Source organism: Vigna unguiculata, chromosome 10 (assembly GCF_037176805.1).
Source record: "Vigna unguiculata cultivar grain cowpea cultivar isolate G323 ecotype 2 chromosome 10, ASM3717680v1, whole genome shotgun sequence".
NCBI classification, from domain to species: domain Eukaryota; kingdom Viridiplantae; phylum Streptophyta; class Magnoliopsida; order Fabales; family Fabaceae; genus Vigna; species Vigna unguiculata.
The window spans coordinates 46787955-46811325 of NC_140801.1; the positions used below are offsets into that span (position 1 = coordinate 46787955).

General features: G+C 30.4%; 3 protein-coding genes across 4 annotated transcripts; 1 reads left to right on the forward strand and 2 right to left on the reverse strand.

Annotated features, from left to right (window-relative positions):
* Window positions 1–305: 305 nt before the first annotated feature.
* LOC114166864 (remorin-like) lies at window positions 306–4353 on the forward strand. The gene is made up of 5 exons (XM_028051737.2): window positions 306–655; window positions 2041–2094; window positions 2450–2537; window positions 2762–2843; window positions 3973–4353. Exons 1-5 carry the CDS (start codon window positions 460–462, stop codon window positions 4165–4167), a joined length of 615 nt encoding a protein of 204 aa, XP_027907538.1. The 5' UTR covers window positions 306–459; the 3' UTR covers window positions 4168–4353.
* An 85-nt stretch (window positions 4354–4438) lies between these two features.
* Window positions 4439–6976, reverse strand: LOC114166862 (transcription factor MYB17-like). Of its 2 annotated transcripts, XM_028051736.2 has the most exons (4): window positions 6718–6974; window positions 6465–6601; window positions 5554–5683; window positions 4439–5216 (listed from the first exon to the last, which is right to left on the reverse strand). In XM_028051736.2, the coding sequence occupies exons 2-4, from the start codon at window positions 6598–6600 to the stop codon at window positions 4646–4648; spliced, it is 837 nt and encodes a 278-aa protein (XP_027907537.1). In that variant the 5' UTR covers window position 6601; window positions 6718–6974; the 3' UTR covers window positions 4439–4645. The 2 variants fall into 2 exon arrangements, with proteins under 2 accessions (XP_027907537.1, XP_027907536.1); XM_028051735.2 differs by having other exon boundaries at window positions 6465–6976.
* Window positions 6977–13285: 6309 nt separating this feature from the next.
* Window positions 13286–19299, reverse strand: LOC114166998 (DEAD-box ATP-dependent RNA helicase 8-like). The gene is made up of 10 exons (XM_028051886.2): window positions 18719–19299; window positions 17316–17376; window positions 16463–16697; window positions 15733–15971; window positions 15107–15358; window positions 14847–15027; window positions 14428–14516; window positions 14262–14335; window positions 14061–14188; window positions 13286–13660 (listed from the first exon to the last, which is right to left on the reverse strand). The coding sequence occupies exons 1-9, from the start codon at window positions 18997–18999 to the stop codon at window positions 14110–14112; spliced, it is 1491 nt and encodes a 496-aa protein (XP_027907687.1). The 5' UTR covers window positions 19000–19299; the 3' UTR covers window positions 13286–13660; window positions 14061–14109.
* Between the last annotated feature and the right edge of the window lie 4072 nt (window positions 19300–23371).

Below are 23371 nucleotides of genomic sequence, written 5' to 3' on the forward strand. Positions count from 1 at the left end.
TTTGAATTTATTGAATTATTTAAATTGATTTAACTTAGGACAACACAAATTTGTTAAATTTCAAGTAATGAATATGTGACTAAATTTTTGTAAAAGAACTTAAATACAGTTATATTTCATAAAATATAGTTGTATATATATATATATATATAAAGAAAAAGAAACTAGCTTAACAATAAAAACTATTGTCAAAGATATTTAATTAGGTAATATCATAAGCTAATATACAGTCTAAGTTTCACTTAGTAATTTAATTGTGTACTATCATAAACTAATTTGATCGATGATGTTACATGAATCTTGTGTTGCTTTAAATTGAAAGGTACTTGGAGTTGAAGAGGCACACCTGGTTTATCGGAACGTTGCTACATACAAACGTTGTTGTTGTTTCCAGATAAACACACGTGACTATCTACCGTTCCATCTCTCAGAACTTCGACAGAACCAAACTCCCAACCTATGGCAGAACTCCAAACCAAGGCTGAACCAGCTTCGGTCCCGGCTCCGGCTGCGGTGGAACCTCAGCCTCCGCCGGCTGAGACGCCGTCACTTGACGCTGCTGACAAGAAAGCGGTGGTGGCAGCGGCGCCTGCTCCGGCAGCGGAAACCAAAGCTCTTGCTGTTGTGGAGAAGGAGAAGGAGAAGGAGAGTGAGAGTGAGTTTTTGTTTTTTCGTTGATCAAAGTTTCATACTTTTGCTTGCTCTGAATCATGGGTTGTAGTCAAAATCCAACTTTTACAACTACACGATGAGAAAGAGATGGAAAGTTGAAGGAACGTGAATAGTTTTTTTAATCGTATGACATGATCTGTTACATGGTTTAATCAGTGTTGTTGCTTGAGTTTCTCTTTTTGGTTATATGCATATAGTTTTTCTTTTTCATCAATAAGTTTTTGGAATTGATTTGCACTGTTGGCTCAGTTTCTATTCATTCATGCTCAAGTTTCTCTGCCCTACTGCTTTGTACTTCGTTTTGGTGCTGATCTTCCATGGGAATGATTGTCGGTTGTCATGAAATCTGAAGCTTTTTGTGACTGACTTTGTCTGGTTTTGGTCAGTACTACTACTACTGTACAGTTGAATGTGGTGTTTGTGATTGTTCTTGATTTTTTCTTGGTTTATGAGAAAACGTTGGTAAATGGGAAATGAAAGGAAATAGAATTAAAGAGATATGGCTCTTGGTTTGTACCAATTCTTATCTGTGTTATGTTTTTGTGATGTTGTGATCTTGTTTTCTCTTTAATTAAGGATTTATTGTATGGGATTACTTTGGTTTTCAACTTTCATTGTTTCCTTTGAGAGAATTTAAGTGTGTGGATAGGAAAAATTCAGGGAAAAGTTTTCATTTTGTATGTAAATTATAAGAATAATTTTCCTCCCTTATTTGATTACTCTGTTCATGGCTCTCCCTAGCAGTTATCTTCTAGGGTTGCCTTTCAATGATTATATGATATGAGTATGCTTCTTCTTTTTTTCATGTGTCTTCTTTTTCGGGTAACCTCACTTTCCTTTTTGCTTTCAAAGTTGGCTCCACCCATTTTTTATGCTTAGTTTAGAAGCATAATTGTTTATCTACTTAGCTGTTCTAGTTTCTGCATCAAGCTAACTGAACTGTTTTTATAGCATATTCTCTTCTCTTCTAATAATTTATACATTCCTAACAAGGATCCATTGTTATACTAAAGCAATTCTCTTTAAACAAAAAGAATGTTAATAATTTCTTGTTCTATACCTTAATGCTCAATATTTCCCCTTCCCCAGTAAATAGTTTCTCCTAGTTATCATAAAACATTGTCTCCAATGTTGTGAGGAGAAAGGTCTTTTTCCACTTTGGCTAATGATGCTTTTGATTAACAGGAAAAGTTATTCCAAATTTGTTTCTTTTTTCCAGCTGGCTTTCTTTAATTTAAAGGACATAATGAGAAAATGTTCATCTTAATTAGAATCTGATAATAAAGTCCAACCTGCAATCTTTAACATTGATGCAATTTTACCTTTGATATCATTGCCTTTTTTTACCATTTTTCTTTTGATCCACAGAGACCCCACCAGAACCTGTAAAAAAGAAGGCTTCAGGTGGATCCCTTGATAGAGGTTAGTGTTAAACTTGTCTCATACTTCAGTTTACATTCTCTTGTTTATTTTATTTTTTTTTCTTGATTATATAGTAATTTATAATATATGGTGCTTTTTGTTTTATAACTGCTTGAATTAGTCAATTTGAGATGAACCATCTAGTTTCTACACTCATTGCAAATTGACATGAATTGATGTCTAGATGAAACTTCGCTATTTATTTATGTAAGATGAGTGTGTGCTGATACCAACTTATGTTAAGAAATCTCTTTCCAAATATGCTTCCTAGAGATGATTGTTGACTGATTAATTTTTATGGATAGCATGATGAATCTTCATTAACAAATGACTGATGCAATTCTACGATGAACAGATATTGCTCTTGCAGAAATAGAGAAAGAAAAAAGGTTGTCTAATGTGAAGGCATGGGAAGAAAGTGAAAAATCCAAAGCAGAGAATAAGTGAGCCTTTATTTTAATTTCATTTTTGCACTTTACCATTACAAGCATAAAAGTAAAACCAAGTAACATTGCAAAAAGAAAAGAAAAATTGAGAACCTATCAATATGTCATAGGAGGAATATTTCTACAAATTTAAAGTGTTCATTTGAGGATCTTTTTTATGGCTTGTGTTCTTATGTTTAGTTTTTTCTGAACTAATAGAAGTTTTTGTGATATGTTAACAGAGCCCAAAAGCAGCTCTCTGCTGTTGCTGCTTGGGAAAACAGCAAGAAAGCAGCTCTTGAAGCTCAGCTGAGAAAAATTGAGGTAATACTTGTTCAGCTATTGGTTAAAACAATGACTTTGATTTTTCTACCATTCATGATCATAATACATTGTTTTTTGTTGAGTAAAACCATATACGAGATTATGACACTACTTTTAACCTTTTTAACCTAGAACTTTAAGTATTAATTCTTTGGTCTTTTTTCTTATATATTGTTTAGTTTTCTCATTTTTACTTTATTTAATGTAAGACTCGGACTTATTCAGACTGTAACTGTTGACAAAAGAACCATATCTAAGATTTTTATCCAACAAATTCTCTTTTGTTCACCCTTGTCACATTCTAACTAGACATGTGGAACCTTTATCCAGTTGTACTCTTGCTTTTGTAAAAATGGTATCAAATACCTATGGCGTCCCTGATTGAATCCTTCTACATAAAGAATCATGCTTTTCTTAATGAAATGAGCTACTACAGTCTGGAATGTACAAAAGTTAATACTTTTTTTATAGATAGAATTTGGCCATATCCATGTCATAGGTGTCTCTTTCAATCATAAGAATACAAAGTGTCTCAAAAACCTCCAAATTTGACAGCACAAGTTAAACATGGCTTCTCCTCGGAGGGACCCCCATGTTTCCTTCCATTCAAATGATCAAACTGAAAAGGAGTAACATTTTTCAACACAATTTTTTTACGAGTTTAATTTTGAGACAAGTTAATTAATTAAAATTTACTCGAAAATCATTCCAAAAGTCAATAATTTAACTATATCTGATAAATTCTGATGGGGTAGCCTAAAATTTTTTATGGTGATAAATTCTAAGAATTATAATTCTTATAATTGACTAAAATTGGTTTGATTGGTCAAAAATATTTCAGAGAACTTTCTAAGAATAAGAATAAGATAATATTTCTTTTTACAAAGTAAAAATTTTATTTTAATCTAAGAAATGCAGATTCTCATTTTTATGCATAAAAGTGATATTGTAAGAAACATGGCTAATAACCAAACTATTAGGAAAAATAAAAACATTATTTTCCGAAAGTTTTTTTTTTCTTTTTAAATCTTAATCGAACATGGTAAATGAAGCAGGTTGACATAAACATAGAAACACTTAAGAGTATTACCACATTAAACTTTCTAACACTCTTATTATGTCTACGCAGGAACAATTAGAGAAAAAGAAAGCAGAATATGCTGAAAAAATGAAAAACAAGATAGCCTTAGTTCACAAGCAAGCAGAGGAAAAGAGAGCAATGGTTGAAGCCAAACGTGGGGAAGAAATTCTGAATGCTGAGGAAACAGCTGCAAAATACCGTGCAACTGGAACCACTCCAAAGAAGGCCTTTGGATGCTTTTAATTTTAATTTTTTTTTTTTGTGTTTTTTTGGGTCAAATCATGTCCTAGCAATTATTAAATTTTGTCTATAATTTTTCTTGTTTGCTTTCATATGTCGTTTGTGTGTGTAAGAAATTGAAAAGGGTAACAATATCAAAGTTTGTGCAACAGATCCTTTTAAAATGAAGTGTTACATGCTCTTTATTCATTTGTTCCATTAAATCTTTGAATACTATAAACTTTACACCATCAAGTTGTAAACCACCAACGAATCAACAATGTAATCAACAATGTTAACAAAAACAAAGTATTTGAGAAATTTATAGAAACCATGTTGAGCACAGAACTAGCTTACACAGCATATCCATTAAACTCTAATCACATGTCTGCAATGTGACTAACTACTAGTTCATCTTCTGATATACCAAGTCTACAAAATAGCGAATAAAGAACTACATGTCAGAATATTAACATGAAACATGCACTTAAGGGTTGGTGTCTCATTCTAAGAAGCTCATGTCATTGTTTATAGGGAAGTCTAACAAGAGCTGCAATGAAGTGTCACACGAGTCTTCTTCTAGTTCACTGGAGCTTGATGAATCAGAGGCAATTTTCTTGCTACCACCCCACACCAAATCCTCTTTCACAATGCTTCTAGGGTTGGAAGCCAAATCTGTGGTGGTGGTAGCAGACAAGGACCCTAGAGAAATGGGACTGTGGCAGCTACCTTTGTTGTCTGATTTGTGCACACCACGAAAAGATTGTCCAACTTCAGAGTTCCACATTCTGAGGAAGTAATCAGAGTCAGTTTTGTTGGAGGTGGTGAACAAATAGGGCTCCCTTGAGAGCCTGGCCTCTGCTTCAAGCCTTGCACTCTCCCACTGGGCCATGTGGCGGGTTGAGGTGGAGGGTGCATGGGCCTTGCCATCAGGGTTGCATGAAGAGGATAGTGGCTGGTGGGTTTGAGGGTCAAGGCCCATGCAAATGAGACGTTTTTTCAAATGGGTGTTCCATAAGTTCTTGATCTCATTGTCTGTTCTTCCTGGTAGCTGAGAGGCTATAGCAGCCCACCTGTGAATTGGTTCATTTGTTGAAAATTGTACCATAAATGGTTTGCAACAGTTATGATATGATCAATATCTATAATAATTTCTAAAAAAGAATGCATAACTATAGATAGTAACATCAGTTTATCATCTAAACCTTGTGTGTTTCATTCCTCATTTCACAGTGCAAAGAGAGCAACATAGCATTTTAAACACAACATGTCAAAACTTTCAATTCCAAAAATCTGTCATTAATTGAGATTTGGTCTGAATATACACTTCTTTAAGAAAGTCAGTTTAACCGGAAAGCAGACAAAGTTAAGAGTGTAATTTTTGTGTCTGATTTAGTGAGCATTAAGTACCTATTTCCAAGGATACCATGAAGCTGTATGATGAGTTTTTCTTCCTCAAGAGTAAAGGAACCACGTTTAATATCTGGTCTGAGGTAGTTGGTCCATCTTAGCCTACAACTCTTGCCACAACGAAGAAGACCTGAAAAAAGGAGAGTCAGAATGTGCCCAATTATTCATTTTTGACAATATTCTAAACAAATTCAAAACAAATTTGCATGTCAAGAAAAGCCTCCAAATGCATGAGTGAATTGGGACTTGCCTACATAAGTGTAACAAACCTTGTGAAAATGAAGACCAAGTTTTCGGTTAAGAACACAAAAGGAAGAAGAGAAAATCAACAGAAAAGTATTAGGAAACAAAATGGTCATTAATATGCATTCTACAACTAGTTAAACTTGACTTGAAGACATGCATACTTCAGTCATATTCAATGCTTAAGCATTTCTATTAAAGAGGAAAGTAAAAAAAAAAAATTAAGCACTGTAAACAATATGACATGATAAAAGGGAAAAAACAAAGAAAATCAATATATATTAATAAGACATCTGAAGTTATGCAATGCTCACAAACTACAACACTAAAACTTATAACAAAGGGAAAACTTTCCCCTTCCCTTCAACAAACAGTTCAAAAAACAAGTTAGAGGGTAAATAAAAACCATTAGATACACCCAAAAGCACCTATTACAGCAGATTTCAAAGAAAAACAACTATAACTAAAGCTGCAGATTTTTTTAAAAAGAAGCTAAATTAATGTAAGAAACATATGCTTCATATAACAGAAAAGTAGCATTTTTCTCAGTGCAACAACAAAATGAGGGGAACTTCTGATTCAAAGAAAAAAAAAGTGAATGTTGAAGTAGAGTTTCAAAACAACAGCAGCAAAAACCAGTTAAGGAGAAAGAAAAAGGGTATGAAAACCTGCTAACTTGGGAAGAGAACGCCAACTTCCATGGCCACCATTCTTGTTGATATAATTGACAAGAATCTCATCCTCTTCAGCAGTCCAAGGACCCTTCTTCAAACCCATCTTGTCACAACAGGGTTTTCTTCCCATCCTTACCACAACACACCAACAAAGTGAAAATCAAACCAACATTCATAATAAACCAGACAAAAACAACAGCATATGTATTCTTTCTAATTTCTCACACACACACAAACAAACAAACACCTTCAAGTGAGTGAGTGAGATCCCTGTACTACATACACAGTTTAAGCCTGGAAGTGGCTATGACATAAATTTGGAAGGATTTAAAGTATAAAGAAAATGTGTATGATCATTATGGCTATTTGAGGAGACAGTATTTATTGTTTGGGCTTGCAAGGACTATAGGCGACTTTCAAGCTGGCTTTATGCAATAAATGTGCTCAGTAATTCAGAACTTGAATCATAGTCTGCTCATATTCATATATATATATTTATTGCACACACATTGTGCTTATTTATTATTTTTTTTCTTGCATTTTTTCAAATGTTTTGTTTTGATCAAAAGAAGAATATTTTTTTGTGAATGATCAATCAGATGAATGAATCAACAACATGTTCAATCAACAGAATGTTTCTTTGTTTTCTTATATTATTGCATAACCGATAAAGTTGCAAGAGCATCTTTATCTCTCTTGCTACAAAGGCACATAAATAGTTTTTAAGTCGGTTTGAATTTTGGTTAATTAATTAAGTTTAACTTGTATAATATATATAATTAAGTGGTTCCTAAGTAAGAGGATTCACCCAAAGAACCTGCAATGGTTTAATACAATTTTTTTTTATAAATAGGTCGAATTAAATTAGAATTAAAGTATAATTCTTCATATAATATCAAAATATATATAACTCGACAGGTATTGAATTAAACTTTCACTTGGTGAAAAATCTTAAATGAGAAGTCATTATATCTATATAAATATAAACATTTGAATAATTTTTAAATTGAAATGTGTTATTTGAATTAAAAATTTGATAATATTAAAGGCAGAGTGATACGTAAAATAGGAAAAATAAGAGATGCATGATAAAGGAGGAAAAGGGTGTGTGTTGTTGAAGATAGGTTTTTTGTTTTGCACATAAATGGAATGACAGAGAAAATGGGAAGCAATGAAGACGATGGTGACTGCATTAGTTGGAGAATGAAAAAGAAAAAAAGAAAAAGAAGAAAAAAATAATAAAGATTGAGCAATGAACATGCACACAGTGACATGTTCAGATATTTCAAAGGATAGACTGAGCCGAAAAGAAGCATCAATGAAGCTCCAATTAATGCCACTCAGTGTACGGATTCACCCCATCAATTCAACTTTCTCTTGTATTAAGATGAAACCCATTGCATATTTTCTATACAAATTAAATATTTTCAAAAATATTTTTTTATTGATTTAAATATGTTGTTTATTTTAAATTAGTATAAAAAAATATATTTAGTTCCTAGATTAAATTATAATTTTTTTGCTATCTTTTGCTGTGTGTATTAACTTTTTAATATATTTTTTAAAACATTAAATTAGCTTGCGGAGTAGTTCTTTTTTTCTTTGTTTAAAAAAAAAAAACTCAAATTTTAGTAAAAAGTGTAAAAAGATATGGAGTAGTAAATGAGTGTGTATTTATTTTATGTTATTTCTATTCATATGATTTTTGAATTTATGACAGTAACGGTAAATAATAAAAAATTATATTGTGTGAATAAGTATTTTCAATCTTTATTCAATAGTTATCCGTTTGAGCATTTGAGGACTAATTAACAATAATCTATTTAGCTTTTATATTTGTAATTTGAGTATTTTAAAGGTGGATAAACAAATTCAGTGTTACAACCAGAAGTATAATAAGTATAGTAGAATTGTTAGGACATGTTATCGATGTATTATTTATTATTATTAAGATTAATTATCGTATTTTTAAAGTATTATCTATTTTAATGTATAGAATTTTATTATAATTTTATTTTTAAAAATGTAATAGAGGATGAAGAGAAAAAAAATATTTAAATTACACTTTATCACGAAGTGATATAAAATTATTAGGTGTACCCAAATATTTATAAAAACAAATGATTGTTAAAATGTGTTTTTGAAGTATTGTCTAATCATTGTATTTTTGAAGTATTGTCTATTTTAAAGTGTAAATTTCATCACAGTTTTATAAAGATATTTGAAAGGATGAAGAAAGTAAACTATATTTGAATTATACTATATCCCGACCCGACTCTTAAGTTATATAGGACTATTAGGAGTACTAGAACATTCATAAAAAAAATGATTTTTCTATAAATAATTGTTTTTTATTTGCTTACAGTGGAATAACATAGTAGTATATGATAAAAAAATATAAAAAGAAAGTAAGAAGACATATATACATTTCATATGAAGATTTTTTTTTTCTGTATTGAAAGAATAGGAAGTCTATTAATAATGTGAGTGGAATGAAAGATAACATAAAATAAAAAAGATTTGCGTAATTTAGATGAAATAATCAATAAGGCCGAGAAAACATTCAGATAGTATCTCTGTTTCATTTCAACTAGAGTTTAATTAAAGCATTTGAACACATGAGGTTTAATATAGAATGCTAAGAGAAGAATAATAAAAAGGTATATGATATTCGATGTCTTTATCAACTATAATGATCTTAACTTTGGTAAAATATTGATTTGACATTAAACTAATCAAATTAGTTATTCATAGTCTAGTTTCTAATTTACATTCATCAAGAAAATACACATGCACCTACTATAATTATGTGTAATAGTTAATAAACATTGACGTCAATGAAAAGAAGAAATGTAATGTGTACATATGTAAAAGATTAAAAGGATCTAAGGTTAGATACACAATGATGGAAATAAGAAAGTTTACATTGTTTTTTATGATGACAATTACAAACTATATCTTTATTAAAAATAATATAAGAAAAAGGAAGTACAACACTTTTGCAAGAGAGAATTAGAAAGATATCCTAATTTATAATGCCACAAATAAAAATAAAAAAATGTTGAGATCTATTTTCATTAATCATGAACATAGAAATACTTGTCTTCATTAATCATTTTCCATTATAGATTTAGGATTAAATATATTTGTATTTCTTATACTTGATCACAAAATTATAATTTGTTTATATCTCAAATTTTGATATAGTTTAGTTTTCAAATTTAAAAAATAAAGAGATGTAGTTAATATAACTCAAATGTATGAAATTTTTTTAAGATGTTAAATGATGTTTTAGACTAATATTTTAACTCTTTACACCATTTGACGCACTCTAACTCAAATATCAGTGTAGAATATTTTTTTAACACATAAAAGGATTATATCCATTTATTTTTTAAATTTACGATTAAAATGTACTAAAATTTGATACATGAACAAATTTCAATTTTGTGTCTAAGAATTAAAAACATATTTAAATGATAAATTTAAGTTATTGTTTAAGTATATGTATAAATTGTTATGTATTTGAGCATGCTCAATCATTTTCAAGGAAGATATGTCATATATATATATATATATATATATATATATATATATATATATATATATATATATAACAAGTGTTTAGTAAGAAAATCAATCAACAATTAAAAGAATTAGTTAGTTTGTGATGATAAATTGTGTAGCTATGAAGATAATAAAATCCTGAGTTATTAAGAAGGATGGTAAAGAAAAACTAAGATAAATTAACCTCTGGATTGTGTTTATTAAGTTTTAAAATACAACTCTGGATTACGTTATCTTAAAAAAAAACACGCATTCAATATAAATTCCAAAACGATTAAGGTAGAACACCTTTTTCTTTATTAATTCTGAACAAAATAATAAGACAATATTATAAGTATTTTTTACTGAAGAGAAGATAAGATTGGGAAAAAAATGATTGTGAATGATTTGAGAGCATTTAATAGTAGCGAATGTCCCTGTGGAAGGATAGAACATTAATTTATATGTATATGTGAAGCCATTGGTGATGGAAGCCTCAAACTTTATATGGTAAGCAATCATTGGTCTTCTTTTATATGACCACTCCAAACCTCACATTCCTTTCTGTTCAATCAGATCTTCAATTTATGCCAAGAGTATTCAATAAAGTAATTTGGAATGTTGTAATTTTTTCATTTTTAAAATAAATATTTTAAACAAATGCTACAAATTATATTATGTGATATTATATGGAATGATCACTCTATTGTGTGGGAAACAAATTCTAATTTATATATCTTGAAACATATATATTAAAATATTTTCAAAACATGTAATTTGAAAGATTTTGAATTAGATTAAACTTTTTGAAAAATTGAGAATTTTAAGAAGATTTTGAGAAAATATTAGGTGAGAGAAATAAGAATATCTTTCCTCTTAGGAATGTACATTCTTTGATTATTCATTTGTTGGAGTGTTTGTTTAGGCTTAACCACAATATGTCAAATACTTTTCAAGTGCAACCATGTATCTTCACCATGTTACAATTAAAATATTACTTTTAGACTTGTGAACAGAAGTGTGAGTTTGGCCACCAAAAAACAAGACTCATATTTTATAAAGGGAAATTTAATCATTCTTTCTGACAAAATTAATAAGAAGCTACTGCAAGCACAACACTAACACCATTCTATCAATCATTGTCTACTCGTGGGATAGTAGGTCTACTACCAAGTAGACAACTTTATAAGATTATGTTATCTTTTTGAAAAATTATGTTGTGTTGACAATTTTTATTTTTTTATAAATTTGACATAATTTTCATAAATAGAATTAAAATAGATTAAATTTTTATTTTTTAATAAAAATAAACTAATAAAGTGATATTTTTTTACCTCTAATTTGTCAAAATTTGTTAAAAAAAGCTTTGTTCAACTATTATTTTTCTATCTTTTTAGTTTTTTATACTTATTTTGTATATGATCTTATCTTTTTAAATGTTTTGAAAGTTTGAAGTCCATAATTAAATTTAAAATGTAAACCCGTGTGTATGGTCTTTTTTTTAAAAGGGAGACTCTCCTTTTGTAAAAGGATATTGGTTGTTGAATAAAAATATGCTCATCACATATTTTATGTCTTTCTTTTAAGTTTTATCTTCTCTATAAGTCTTGAAATGTATTATTTATACTATCTCTTTCCCACATAAATACAAATATGCTCTACATTTATCTCTTATGAGAATCTTGCGTATAAGAAAGCGCGTTGGATCCTTGAATCGTTTAAGATAGTAATATCTTTTTAGTAAGGATTAGAAATAACTATAAATGGACATTTAAGCCATGAGAGTGTCATTTTATCCTATAAAGCTTATCATAACCTCTTACATTAAGATTATTACTGAAATGGTATCATAGTGTAACTATTTTTTAGGAAACAAACATGATAATAGTATAAATTATATAAACGGGGAGTAGAAGAAAGGAGATTTCCTCTATCATTACTAATTTATTCAAAGAGGTATTCTTCAGAATCTCTCATCATCACAACTTCAACCAAATAGAAATTGAGTTTGAAGGTGTAGTGACTAAAAAAGAGAAAATAAGGACAGAAATCAACCAAGTTATAATGAAGAAATGATAACTTGGAAGACTGAGTCCAAAAGTTATTTTTTGTAAATCCTGTAAAATTATAGGAGATAGTTACTACTTTAAAATAAGGCAAATAAGAGGAGCCAAAAAGTCAACATTCATTCTAAAAGGTGACATGACCATAAAACCAGAAAAGAGCATTGGAACCACATTTTTTTTCAAGCCATTTTGTACCTGCATCTTCTATTCCAACAAACAGTTTTACTTCTCTCGCAAAAATTTCAATTCCCGTTAAAAGGACTAAAATTATATTTAAGTTTATCCAAATGTCAACATCAACTGTTAAGTCTGAACACAGAAAACAGACCCACGTCCTACTCCCAATTTCCTAAACATTCTATAATTTTCAAATTATGTTTTCAAAAGGATTTGTTTTTTATAAACTTGACAAAATTTTTATAAATAAAATTAAAATGAATAAATTTTTTATTTTTAATCAAAATAAAATAATAAAATTATTCTTTTTTACTTAAATTGATAATTTATCAATTTATTTAAAAAAATTGTTAAAATACCATTTCCCTTATATAATATGAGAAGGACGAAAACTAAAATAAAAATGAAACGAGTATCAACAGCGAGGTCAGAATTATCAAAAAATCATACATGATATGAGATATTTTTGACTCTGTTGGTTTACTTTTCTGAATAAAGTAGCCCACTTTTTCTGAATGTTTGCACCATAACATTCGACACTGTCTTCGAACATGGTTTATAAAAATCACCCTTAATTTTACGATTGAAATATTTTTTTTTAAAACACTTGGAAAAAAAATTTCATTGATAGATTTCATGCTGAAATATACTAATTGTTTTAGGAAAATATTTTTTAAACAGAAAAAAAGAGTGAGATACATACCAAAGAAGCCCTTAAAAAGGAAATATGCATTCTAACAGTGCCACGGGTATAAAAATCTGTGAACATAAGAAACCACCTACTATGCAGATAGCATCTGAGTACCATGTAGCTTCATAGCTCAAGAAATTAAAAATTGATGAGATCCCAACAAGGTCCTCGAAAAACTAAAAACGAAAAAGAAAGGCTCCAGAAACTTGGTAAGGCCTTCGAGAAACTTCAACGGCAATGGCCATGAAAATCCTGGCGACAGGCAAATTAACAGCACCAGCATGACCATATACCCAGCTTGAGATTTCTACGCTAAGAATCTACAATTTATAAGAGACGCCATAATTGCAGACCGATAGCATAATAGGATTGGGAAGGGACATGTTCATAACAAGGTATATTATCCCTAAACCATATTATAAAACTAGAGTACTAAAATATTTAATGACAATAATCTGCGAATGTAATTAACGGAAAAACCCAAACTGGACCCAGTAACTATCTGGCAGTTAAAAGCCGACATTAAACACAAAATGTTCCAATAATGTTTCAGGGCTCTCAAAACCAGAATTAATCGAAAAGCACTCAGTAATGGGTCCAATAATACCCAGTTTTGAAAGTGCATCCTCTCATGCCAGGGTCCAATAATACACTATTCACTAGCTTAGCAAATCCTCCCATGCACTTGCTTGTGTCACAGTCACACTAACCTGCAAGAAATACAAACGTCAGCAACAGCAACAGCAGCTACAAATCATATTGGAGCTAAAACAAACAGGCATATACCACTACATGAATTAATACAAGGTATCCAGAAAAAGCTTAATCAAAATTTAATAAAAATGAAGATACGCCAAATAATTGAATTTTCACCAACAAACACCCACATATTTAGTGGCATATCACACGATGGATTTGTCACCCTTGATAGAAATTAATTAAAATATGAAAGTCCTTTTCTGATAAAGGAATAATTTGTCTTCCTGGAAACCAAGTTGCTCTTGCAAAGTACTACACTACAAATTATTCATATTTATCTCCAAATTTACTCTAGTTTTGATTTAGAAAATTCGCATCATAAATACGGAAAACAAAATTCCTGTCACTCACCACTGCTATTAGCCACAATTGTAAACACAATCCTGGTATTTACAACCAATTACCGGCAATAAATTGCCTGATCAATTTGCGGTGGAATCTGCTTTATTTCAGTTCCAAGTTCTTGTTCAATCCTATATCTGAACGAAAGAGTAAACGCATCAGAAACTACACCGAGTATCTCAAAAAATCATTCAAAAGTAAATTACATACAAATTAAAGCGATCCTCGTAAGTAATCAAATTCACTGCCAACCCAAGGTGCCCAAACCTCCCTGAACGACCAACCTATCATCAGAAGAGCACCCTTTAGAACATGTACAGATAACTAGTATCCAAGAAAATGAGTTAGAGAGGGAGTGACCACAAATCATACATACCCTGTGCAAATAAGTCTCTGAGTTCTTGGGAAAATCAAAATTAATAACAACATTAACTGCCTGAATGTCTATTCCTCTAGTAAAAAGATCTGCAATTATTTCACATAAAGAAGCATGAAAAACTTCAATCATTACAATATATGTAAAAGCATGATATCTAACCAAAAGTTTAATTAAACAAAGAAATTAATATACCACAACATAAGAGCGCAACACCAAAAAAAATTAAATATTGTACAGTTAATGATAACTAAATTTGCTTTTGAGAATAAAACAAATAATATGATATCCAAAAAAAGAAATCAATCAAAATCTAACAAATGTTGCACATAACCATAACTGGTAGGATTAGTATTATTCACATGCAACAGGGAAAAATGTAATCATTTTAGGGTTGTGTTAAAGTGTCAGAAACATACCAGTACAAACAAGATTTCGGCATGCACCATTGCGGAAGTCATGAAACACTCTGTTACGATGGTCTTGCAACATCTTTGCATGAATATAGAAACATGAATACCCAAGTTCTGTGATTTTCTTGGCAAGAAGTTCTACTCGATTCACCGAGTTGCAGAAAATGATAGACTGGTTTATTTGCAGCTGAAATAGAAGACATCAACATCATCAACATATTCCAGGCAGCATATAAGAAAACCAAGACAACAAATAAAAAGCAAACCTTAGAAAATAGAGTATTTAGGCAATGGACTTTCTGCCTCTCTTCCACAAATGCATAATATTGTGTAATACCCTTCAGAGTTAGCTCATCCATAAGGTTGATGACATAAGGTTTATGAAGATACCTATCTTTGAAATCCTTTACAGTAACCGGAAATGTAGCTGAAAACATCAAGATTTGACGGTTTGGAGGAAGAAAATGAATCAGCTGCTCTATAGAAGGTTGGAACTCTGGGGACAGCAGCTTATCAGCCTGACAAACACAGAAAGCTACGTAAAGCTTCAGATAGATAAGTAACTGTAACCACTAAAAAACATAGACCTTAAAAATGCCATAGAAAGAAAATACACAAATGATGGAAGAGAAAATATATTTTCTCAATATTTAAAACATAAATGAGAAGATCAATTAACAAAGGCATTTCCTTTTGCAACCGGATTGACAACATTTAGGAGATTCAACAAAAACTTAAAACAAGCATGCACAACAGATCATGTGTAATAACATTCAATCATTATTCTCACTTTCAACTTCCTAAACCTCTTTAAATATGAAATATTTACAAACTGTTCATTACTATCAACCAAATTTTATAGACGAATGTCATCCAGGTTAAATATAGTTACCTCATCCATAACAAGCATAGAGCAATCTTTCATAATACAAACACCTTTCTTAGCAAGATCTAATATTCTTCCTGGAGTTCCAACTAGTAAATGAACTGGTTGATATAAGCGCATTATATCATCTTTCAGGCTGGTACCACCTGTTGTAACCATAACTTGTATTTTCAAGTGTTTTCCAAGTTCTTTACACACTTGAGAAGTCTGCAAAGCCAATTCTCGGGTTGGGACCAGTATAACAACTGCAGGAGATAAAAAATACATAGAAAACATTCAGAACATGTAAAGTGAATCATCATGCTTATTCAAATAGTCAACCATGAAATAGCTAAAGATTATGCAGAATTAAATCATGATTCAACAACGCCACTAACATATATCACAAATATTTTCAACTATAGCAATAAAATCAATTGTGTCCTTCATATAAAATAACTTTCCAAGGGAATCAACTTGGCAAAACAGGGTATCCATTACTTTGTTTGAAATTCCGAAATCTTGTGTTTAAACATAGAGCTTTTGTTATCCAGTAGAGAATAAAGAGAGGAGAAATAAATTCCTATTTTATCAATGTTCAAACTTGATGCACCCTTGCCCAGCTTGTTAATGCAACTCTAGCTGAATCTTACCAATCATCTACAGGCTACCGATATGCTTATTGAATTGAAACATCATTATATACAGTTCTTTCAACAGGGTTATGAGAATCGAGGACTGGAGGAACAGATCAAACCTTGAATAACATTATTATCTTGGTCAATTTTTTCCAACGCAGGAATGCAAAATGCAGCAGTTTTGCCAGTTCCATTTTTAGCCCTAGCAAGAATGTCACTGCCAGTAAGAGCAATTGGAATGCTTTCTTCTTGGATGGGAGAAGGCCTTTCAAAACCCTTCTCATATATTCCCATGAGCAGCTCACGCTTCAAAAAGTAATCCTCAAATTCATTTCCTTTTGTTGCTGTTACATCCTGGAGATAAAAAATGAAGCAGATCAAGACTAGCATAGTAGCATGTAAATATGTAACAAAAGTTAATAATAACAAAACCCACAATCATAGTAGCTAAAATGACTGATCTGTGAATGGTATAATTTTATTATACCTTTCAAGTATAACAAATATAAAGTGAAATATATGTAAAATATAATAACATAACACTCAGAAGTCTAACATCAAGGGTATACGCCATTGACTGCACTAGTTACAAGGAATAAAACTAAATACATCTCATTCCCTACACGATATATAAATGATTCAAGTACTTTGTAAATTTTACAGGTACAATTTTGTTCTAAATAACTGAGTAAATTACCAAATGTCTAATAGAGCACAAGGCACTAAGAAAAGACATGAATACATTGATATTGTGCCAGTTACACTCTATGACAAAAATGAATTTCATCAATCATTTATAATATATTACTGTATGAAAAACGGCTCCATACTAACAAGAATATGCAGAAACAAAAAGTAAGAATTAAAAATATCAAAACCAAGGTGTTACCAAGGATCTCAAAGATGTGATTAATGCAAAATATACATAACCAATAACTTGAGGTATAACATGATGGTATTCCATGACCTTACCTCAGTCTTATAGCGTGTATCAGCTGGTGGAATCTTGAGTCTTGCTTTCCAATCTTGCGAACTAACAGGAAAACAAAAAAGTAAATGATGCTAACATGAGAACACACCTTGCTTTTGGAATAACAGAACCACCCGAAAAAGAAAATTATTTCATCTAGTAGTAAAAGAACAAAATCAAGTGATAACCTATTGTAGACCCATAATATCACCAAAATAACTCTGTAACTATTATACTAACGGTTTAAATAATACATGTTCCAAATATTGTTATTAAAATTGTATAAATTGTAAAACAGATTATGTCGTTCAATTCAATTCTGAGACACACCAATTCAGACCACATTTGAAATAGAAAATGGTCTCATGCTGTATTTCTTTTTGCTGAGGGACCATAAATAGGGCAAAGTTTGTGCAGTCACTGTTTTTCTCCTAGTCAATTTTCAGGATTCAAATTCCAAATGAATGATTAAAGTTTCAATAATAAAATTTAGGATACATTCAATAGTGATATTGCTGAAAGTTAATGAAAAACCTAAAATATGAAAACAAGTATCTAATAAGCATAAATGAATAAGAAGTACACCAATTGCCTATAGAAAAAGGAAAGTGGTGACAACTTCCAAGGGCAACAAATTGCCTTGCCAAATAAAAATAGATCATTGATGTCAATTCCTCTTATGATGAGTTGTTCACTCAAGTAAAAAATTTCAGAGGGTTGACCGAACAGACAATGAATCATGCAAAACAAAGTAAAAATGGTGCACAATTCAGTTCTGAAAAGAACACAGGCAGAAACATGGAAAGAAGACTGGCAAAAGAACTTCACGATCGCTGAACAGACAAAGGGATCTCTGATCTAGACACTAAAAGAATACAGGTTCCAGCAATACCAGTGTTATCAAATGCATAATATTGCAGAAAACCAATAAACCACCACATATGGTGGGCAAATACCAAAAGTCACATTCACTTCGTGGATGAAGTTATATACATGTATACACACACACAATTATGTTTGTATAGAAAATAAAAATCAAACTCATGCTGCATGTAAATAATATTACTCAAAAGTTTCACTCACAGGCCAAAGGCTTGCTGAAGATGACAAGAAGATGCAAAACACCCACAGCAGCCACAATAGCAGATTGTCACAATCACGGTTCCCAAGAACTCACCAACACAATACCACTACAGTGGCTATTTAACAGCACAGAGCAATACCCTATGGTAACAATTCATGCCACCATTGGAACACAAACATCATCAAGCAAGCACATTGCAGAAACACCACAACCAACCACAAAGAATCAACAAAAAACAACAAAGACAGCACCTCAACCCTAACCCTAATCACAACACACAACAAAAATTGAGGCAAAATAACGAAATGACAACACACGAACCTCGAATCCACGGCTTCAGACTGAACGGTCTTCTCGACCTCGTCGACGGCATTGGCGTCTCTTCTCAGCCACTGCTGCTGCTGCTGCGGCTGTTGCATCAAATGCCTCTGCACGTAATGCGGTTGTTGCTGGTACGGTGGCCGAGGCTGAAACGCCTGATTCTGGTTCAGGCCTGGGTTCTGGTTGAGGTTGGGGTTGTGGCCCACGTTCGGATGGAAACCTCCTCGGCCAAGCCCCATTCCAGGAGGGTACCTCGCTCTATTGTTGTGGTGGTGGTTCATCTCGCCGATTCAAAACCCAAGAAACTCAATCTAACCTAAACTACCCAAAGAATTTACAAATTAACACGAAAACTACGTCTCAATCTGATATCATACAGCAGGAAAGGGTTAGGGTTTGGTCTTGTTCGGGGAAATGAAAATTGGAGCCGAAAGGGTTGGGAATTCCTACAGATCTAGAAAGAAAGAGGGTTTTGTAAGGTTCTTGGTGTTCAACCCGCAGAGAAAAGAAGAGAGAATTTGTCTTATTTATATCTTGGCTTGGAAGGGTTAAGGTTGAAAGGAAGAGAAGAAGGGAACAAAACACAGAAACTCAGAAAAATAATGAATGCAGAAGAAACCTCCAATTTCCTTCTTAGTTCCCTCTTCTTTTTCTATGGTGGACCAACTCTTTCTTTATTTATTTTCGAACAATTATTTTATGGACCCTGTTCTTGCTGTTATTCTCTAAAGTTCCCCATTCCTTTTTCATGCCTTCAATTATATTCAATGCAATCCTCAAAATAAATATTTACTTTATCACAAATCAAAATAAGCTGGCAAGTAATTATTTACTTTATAAGAAATTAGCTGTGCATGGCCCTGCAAAATTGATTTGTTTCGTGTTATATTAATAGAGACCGTTATATATAGTATATTTATTACATCTTATAATTATCTCAAAATTTATTTCGTACGAAAAAATTATTTATTTCGCTATAAAAAAGCCTTTACATTCAAAGTGCATGTTTATTAAAGTTTTACACAAAAAATGTACATTTTGAAAGTATAATTATAATTTAGTATATATGATTAAACTCAATAAATATAATATGTATAATTAATTTTTTTCTAAAAAGTATTATATTCATTAATGAAATATATTTATTATTTTTAAATGTTATATATATATATATATATATATATATATATATATATATATATAACTGATTGCATTTATTAAATATTAAGTACAATTAAAAAATCTCTTATATTCATTAAAAATAATTTATTACTTTCATAAATGTAATACATATTTAATAAATATGTGACTTTATATATCATAAATGCTTGCATTTATTATATTTTGTGTAAATAATTTGTCCTTTTCTATCCGCAACTATAATATTCAAACTTTAAAAATAAATATATATAGTTTTTTTAGTTTAATTATGTTAAATATTTTTTACGTGTGACGTATTTTTATATTAACATTTGAGTATAAAAGATTTAAAGCATTAAAAGTTATAAGTGAAAAAATATAGAAAATAAAATAATTTAAGTATTTAGGTAGGATGATTTGATGTATAAATTTTAAAAAATTATCTTAACATGTATTTATAAGTTATAATTAAGCCTAATTACTAATGTGGTCTCAAAAATTTAAAATAGAGGAGCTAAATTGAAAAAAAAAATCAGTATCATGTGACAATAATATTGACACATCAAATTGCTACCGTCAAGTGACATGACTATGATCTGACATGTGGCAATTAATGTTTAACAAATTTTAAAAATTAAAATTAAAAGTTTCACGTATTGACATGTAACATGTATAGATATGGCGTTAACGTAAACTCAGCAGAACCAACTAAATTGAACTCTTTTAAAAAATTATAATACTAAATTGAACCAAAAAATAATAAGGAAGTGAAAATGAACCAAACGAACGCATTAGAGGACTAAATCACAAATTAAGTCATTTTTAATTATAAAATTCCCTACAAAATAAATAAAAAATATTAAAAATGAAGTTATAAAAATTATTTATATTTAATGTTATAATAATAATATTAAAAAAATTCTTATTTTTTATTACCATAAAAAGAGTGGATTCATATGTCATCCCTTCTATTTTATTCTATTTTTATGTTATTTTCACCATCTATGAAGAGTTAAGTCTATGTTTATATTTAATTTTGTAATAATAATAATAATAATAATTTATTATTTTATGTTATCATAAAAATAGTGAATACATATGCCCTCTTCCTTTATTTTCTTCTATTTTTATGTTATTTATATTATCTATGGAGGGCTAGGCAAGTGAGGTTGATTTTGTTGTAATCTTTTAAGCAAATTATAAATTAGTTGGAATAAATTTGTTTATTCTTTTGATTATTATCGTGATTTATTTTTATATATGTCTTTTATTTATTTACATTGTAGTAAAGTGAGCATGTACTTTGATTAGAGTTATAAACTTTAATGTGTTTTTGCCTATAATTAAAAATGTGTTTTGATTAAAGGTAAAAACTATAATAAAAATTAATAAAATATGTACTTTGAGTAATTAGTTTTTTACTTCATACAAGTGGTACAAGAATATACAAGATTAGACATAACAATATTTAATTGATAATGTACTTTTGTTAAATTTACTATGATTAATTTAAAAAGTTATTATTTTTTATTGATAATATACTTTGGTTAATAGTGATAACAAATTAATTGATAATTTATATTTATTAATTTAAAAATATAAAACAATAATTAATTGAATAATAATATTTAAATAACCAACATAAATCCTATGTAAAATAAATATATTTTCTTTATTAATATTTTTATTGTTTTAAAATTTTATTTATTTATTTCATTTATTATTTGTCATCTAATATCTTATTTGTTTATTTTATCTTTATCTTATTGTATTTGAATATATTTTTAGTGTATAAATTTTATAAGAACTACTTTGTAAAAAATTAATTCATATTTTCTGTGAAATAAGATTGACTTTACCCTTTTTATTTGGTTGACTACTATCTTAACAATTATTAAGTTATTGTAGATTAATAATAATTTGATCACATCAACCATATTGTTATCAAATTTAACAATTATGAATTTACTACAGATTAATAATGATTTGATCGTGTCAACCATATTGTTATCAAATTTCGTTAGTTTCAATAGTTTATATAATTTTATTATTAGTGATCGTTATTGAATGTAGTTTGTTTTATTACAACAATATAATTGAATTCTAAAATGTATTTATAAAATTTTAAAAATTAAATAATAAAACAATTTATTTTAGTAAAGTTAAAATATGTAAGGAAATGTATAAACCAAAACTAGTTATGGTTATCTACAATTTTTTGCAACTGCCAAGTTTTAATTGATTTCATGTAACCACAATATGCACTTTATGGGCATTTTCCTTTCCCACCTATACATCTTAACCTCACTCGTCTTTTGTCATTCTTTACGAACTTTATATTTCTCCCATTTTCAAGTGCATAGCTTTTGATGGCTTTTAAAAGTTCCTCCTTTTTCAGTGAAATAGGTCCCCACTTCTTATTTATAATCAACCATTGTCTTGGGCATTGTAAAAGTACCAAAATTTCCATACCCCTCTTCACCACTATCTACTACATCACTCATATTCATCAGATATCCATTCATTATCCGACAACCCCCTGACATCATCCTCCACGTCAGTATCATATTGCTTGTTCACTTCTAGTCCAGAAGCAGTAGATTGTCCACGTGAAATAGATTCAACCTCAACTTCTACATTACTAAACCACTCCTTATTACCTAGTTCATCATCTATATCACAATCAATACTAACATATAGTAGGTTGTCAGTACTTTCATCCATGCTATCATCAGGTCCAGACTCAGTCCAAATGTGAACATCACCATCTTCTTCTATCTCAGTCTGCCCCACACCTTGATATTGTACTTCTTCCTCCCTTAATTGAGCCTCAACTTCAACTTTACAATGAACTCCAACATCCCTTAATTCACCCTCAGCTTTAGCTTCACACTGAACTCCATCATCCCTTAATTCACCCTTAGCTTCAGCTCCACACTGAACTCCATCATCCCTTAGTTCACCCTCAGCTTCAGCTTCACACTGAACATCCTCCTTTATATCTCAGGCTCACCTTCAGCTTCACACTGGAAACTGTCACTTAAAACAACACCAATATTAGCATGAGTTCCCTCTTCCCTTATCTCAACATCACATTCACCTTCAAGTTCAATAACATCTCCCAAAACAGCAACTCCACCTTCATATTCACCACCCTCTCCTAAAACACGTGCACCACCCTCCTCCTGTGTGTCAGGTTCATCCGAAAAATACTCCAACATTTCAATCACCTTGGGTTCAGACAATGAGTGTTCCATAAATAAATGAACTTCACCATTTAGTCTTGCGATATTAACCATATGCGTTACACCATTGTCATCACACAGAAGCTGCAGTTTGTCATCTAATATTGAAACACCTCCAACAGAGAACCATAATTTATTCTCTTCAACATACTCGAGCCCTTTTATCACGCTTAAAACAACAAAGTAGTTCCACATGTTTGGGTCAAACGATAACCTAGTACTTTCCCTATATTTGTACCGCAACTTCCCATCACTTATGAATTTACCT

Bases quoted from the DNA above. Each gene is read 5' to 3' on its own strand.
- LOC114166998 (XM_028051886.2), bottom strand. From the start codon at position 18,999: ATGAACCACCACCACAACAATAGAGCGAGGTACCCTCCTGGAATGGGG. The intron at 14,517-14,846 runs GTATGTTTCTGA...AAATAATTGCAG, and splicing joins CCGAAATCTTGTTTGTACTG to ATCTTTTTACTAGAGGAATA. The intron at 14,189-14,261 runs GTATGTAATTTA...TCTTTCGTTCAG, and splicing joins TACGAGGATCGCTTTAATTT to ATATAGGATTGAACAAGAAC.
- LOC114166862 (XM_028051735.2), bottom strand. From the start codon at position 6,600: ATGGGAAGAAAACCCTGTTGTGACAAGATGGGTTTGAAGAAGGGTCCT. The intron at 5,684-6,464 runs GTTTTCATACCC...TCCTTTTTTCAG, and splicing joins TTCTCTTCCCAAGTTAGCAG to GTCTTCTTCGTTGTGGCAAG. The intron at 5,217-5,553 runs GTACTTAATGCT...ACCAATTCACAG, and splicing joins CATGGTATCCTTGGAAATAG to GTGGGCTGCTATAGCCTCTC.
- LOC114166864 (XM_028051737.2), top strand. From the start codon at position 460: ATGGCAGAACTCCAAACCAAGGCTGAACCAGCTTCGGTCCCGGCTCCG. The intron at 2,538-2,761 runs GTGAGCCTTTAT...ATATGTTAACAG, and splicing joins AAATCCAAAGCAGAGAATAA to AGCCCAAAAGCAGCTCTCTG. The intron at 2,844-3,972 runs GTAATACTTGTT...ATGTCTACGCAG, and splicing joins CTCAGCTGAGAAAAATTGAG to GAACAATTAGAGAAAAAGAA.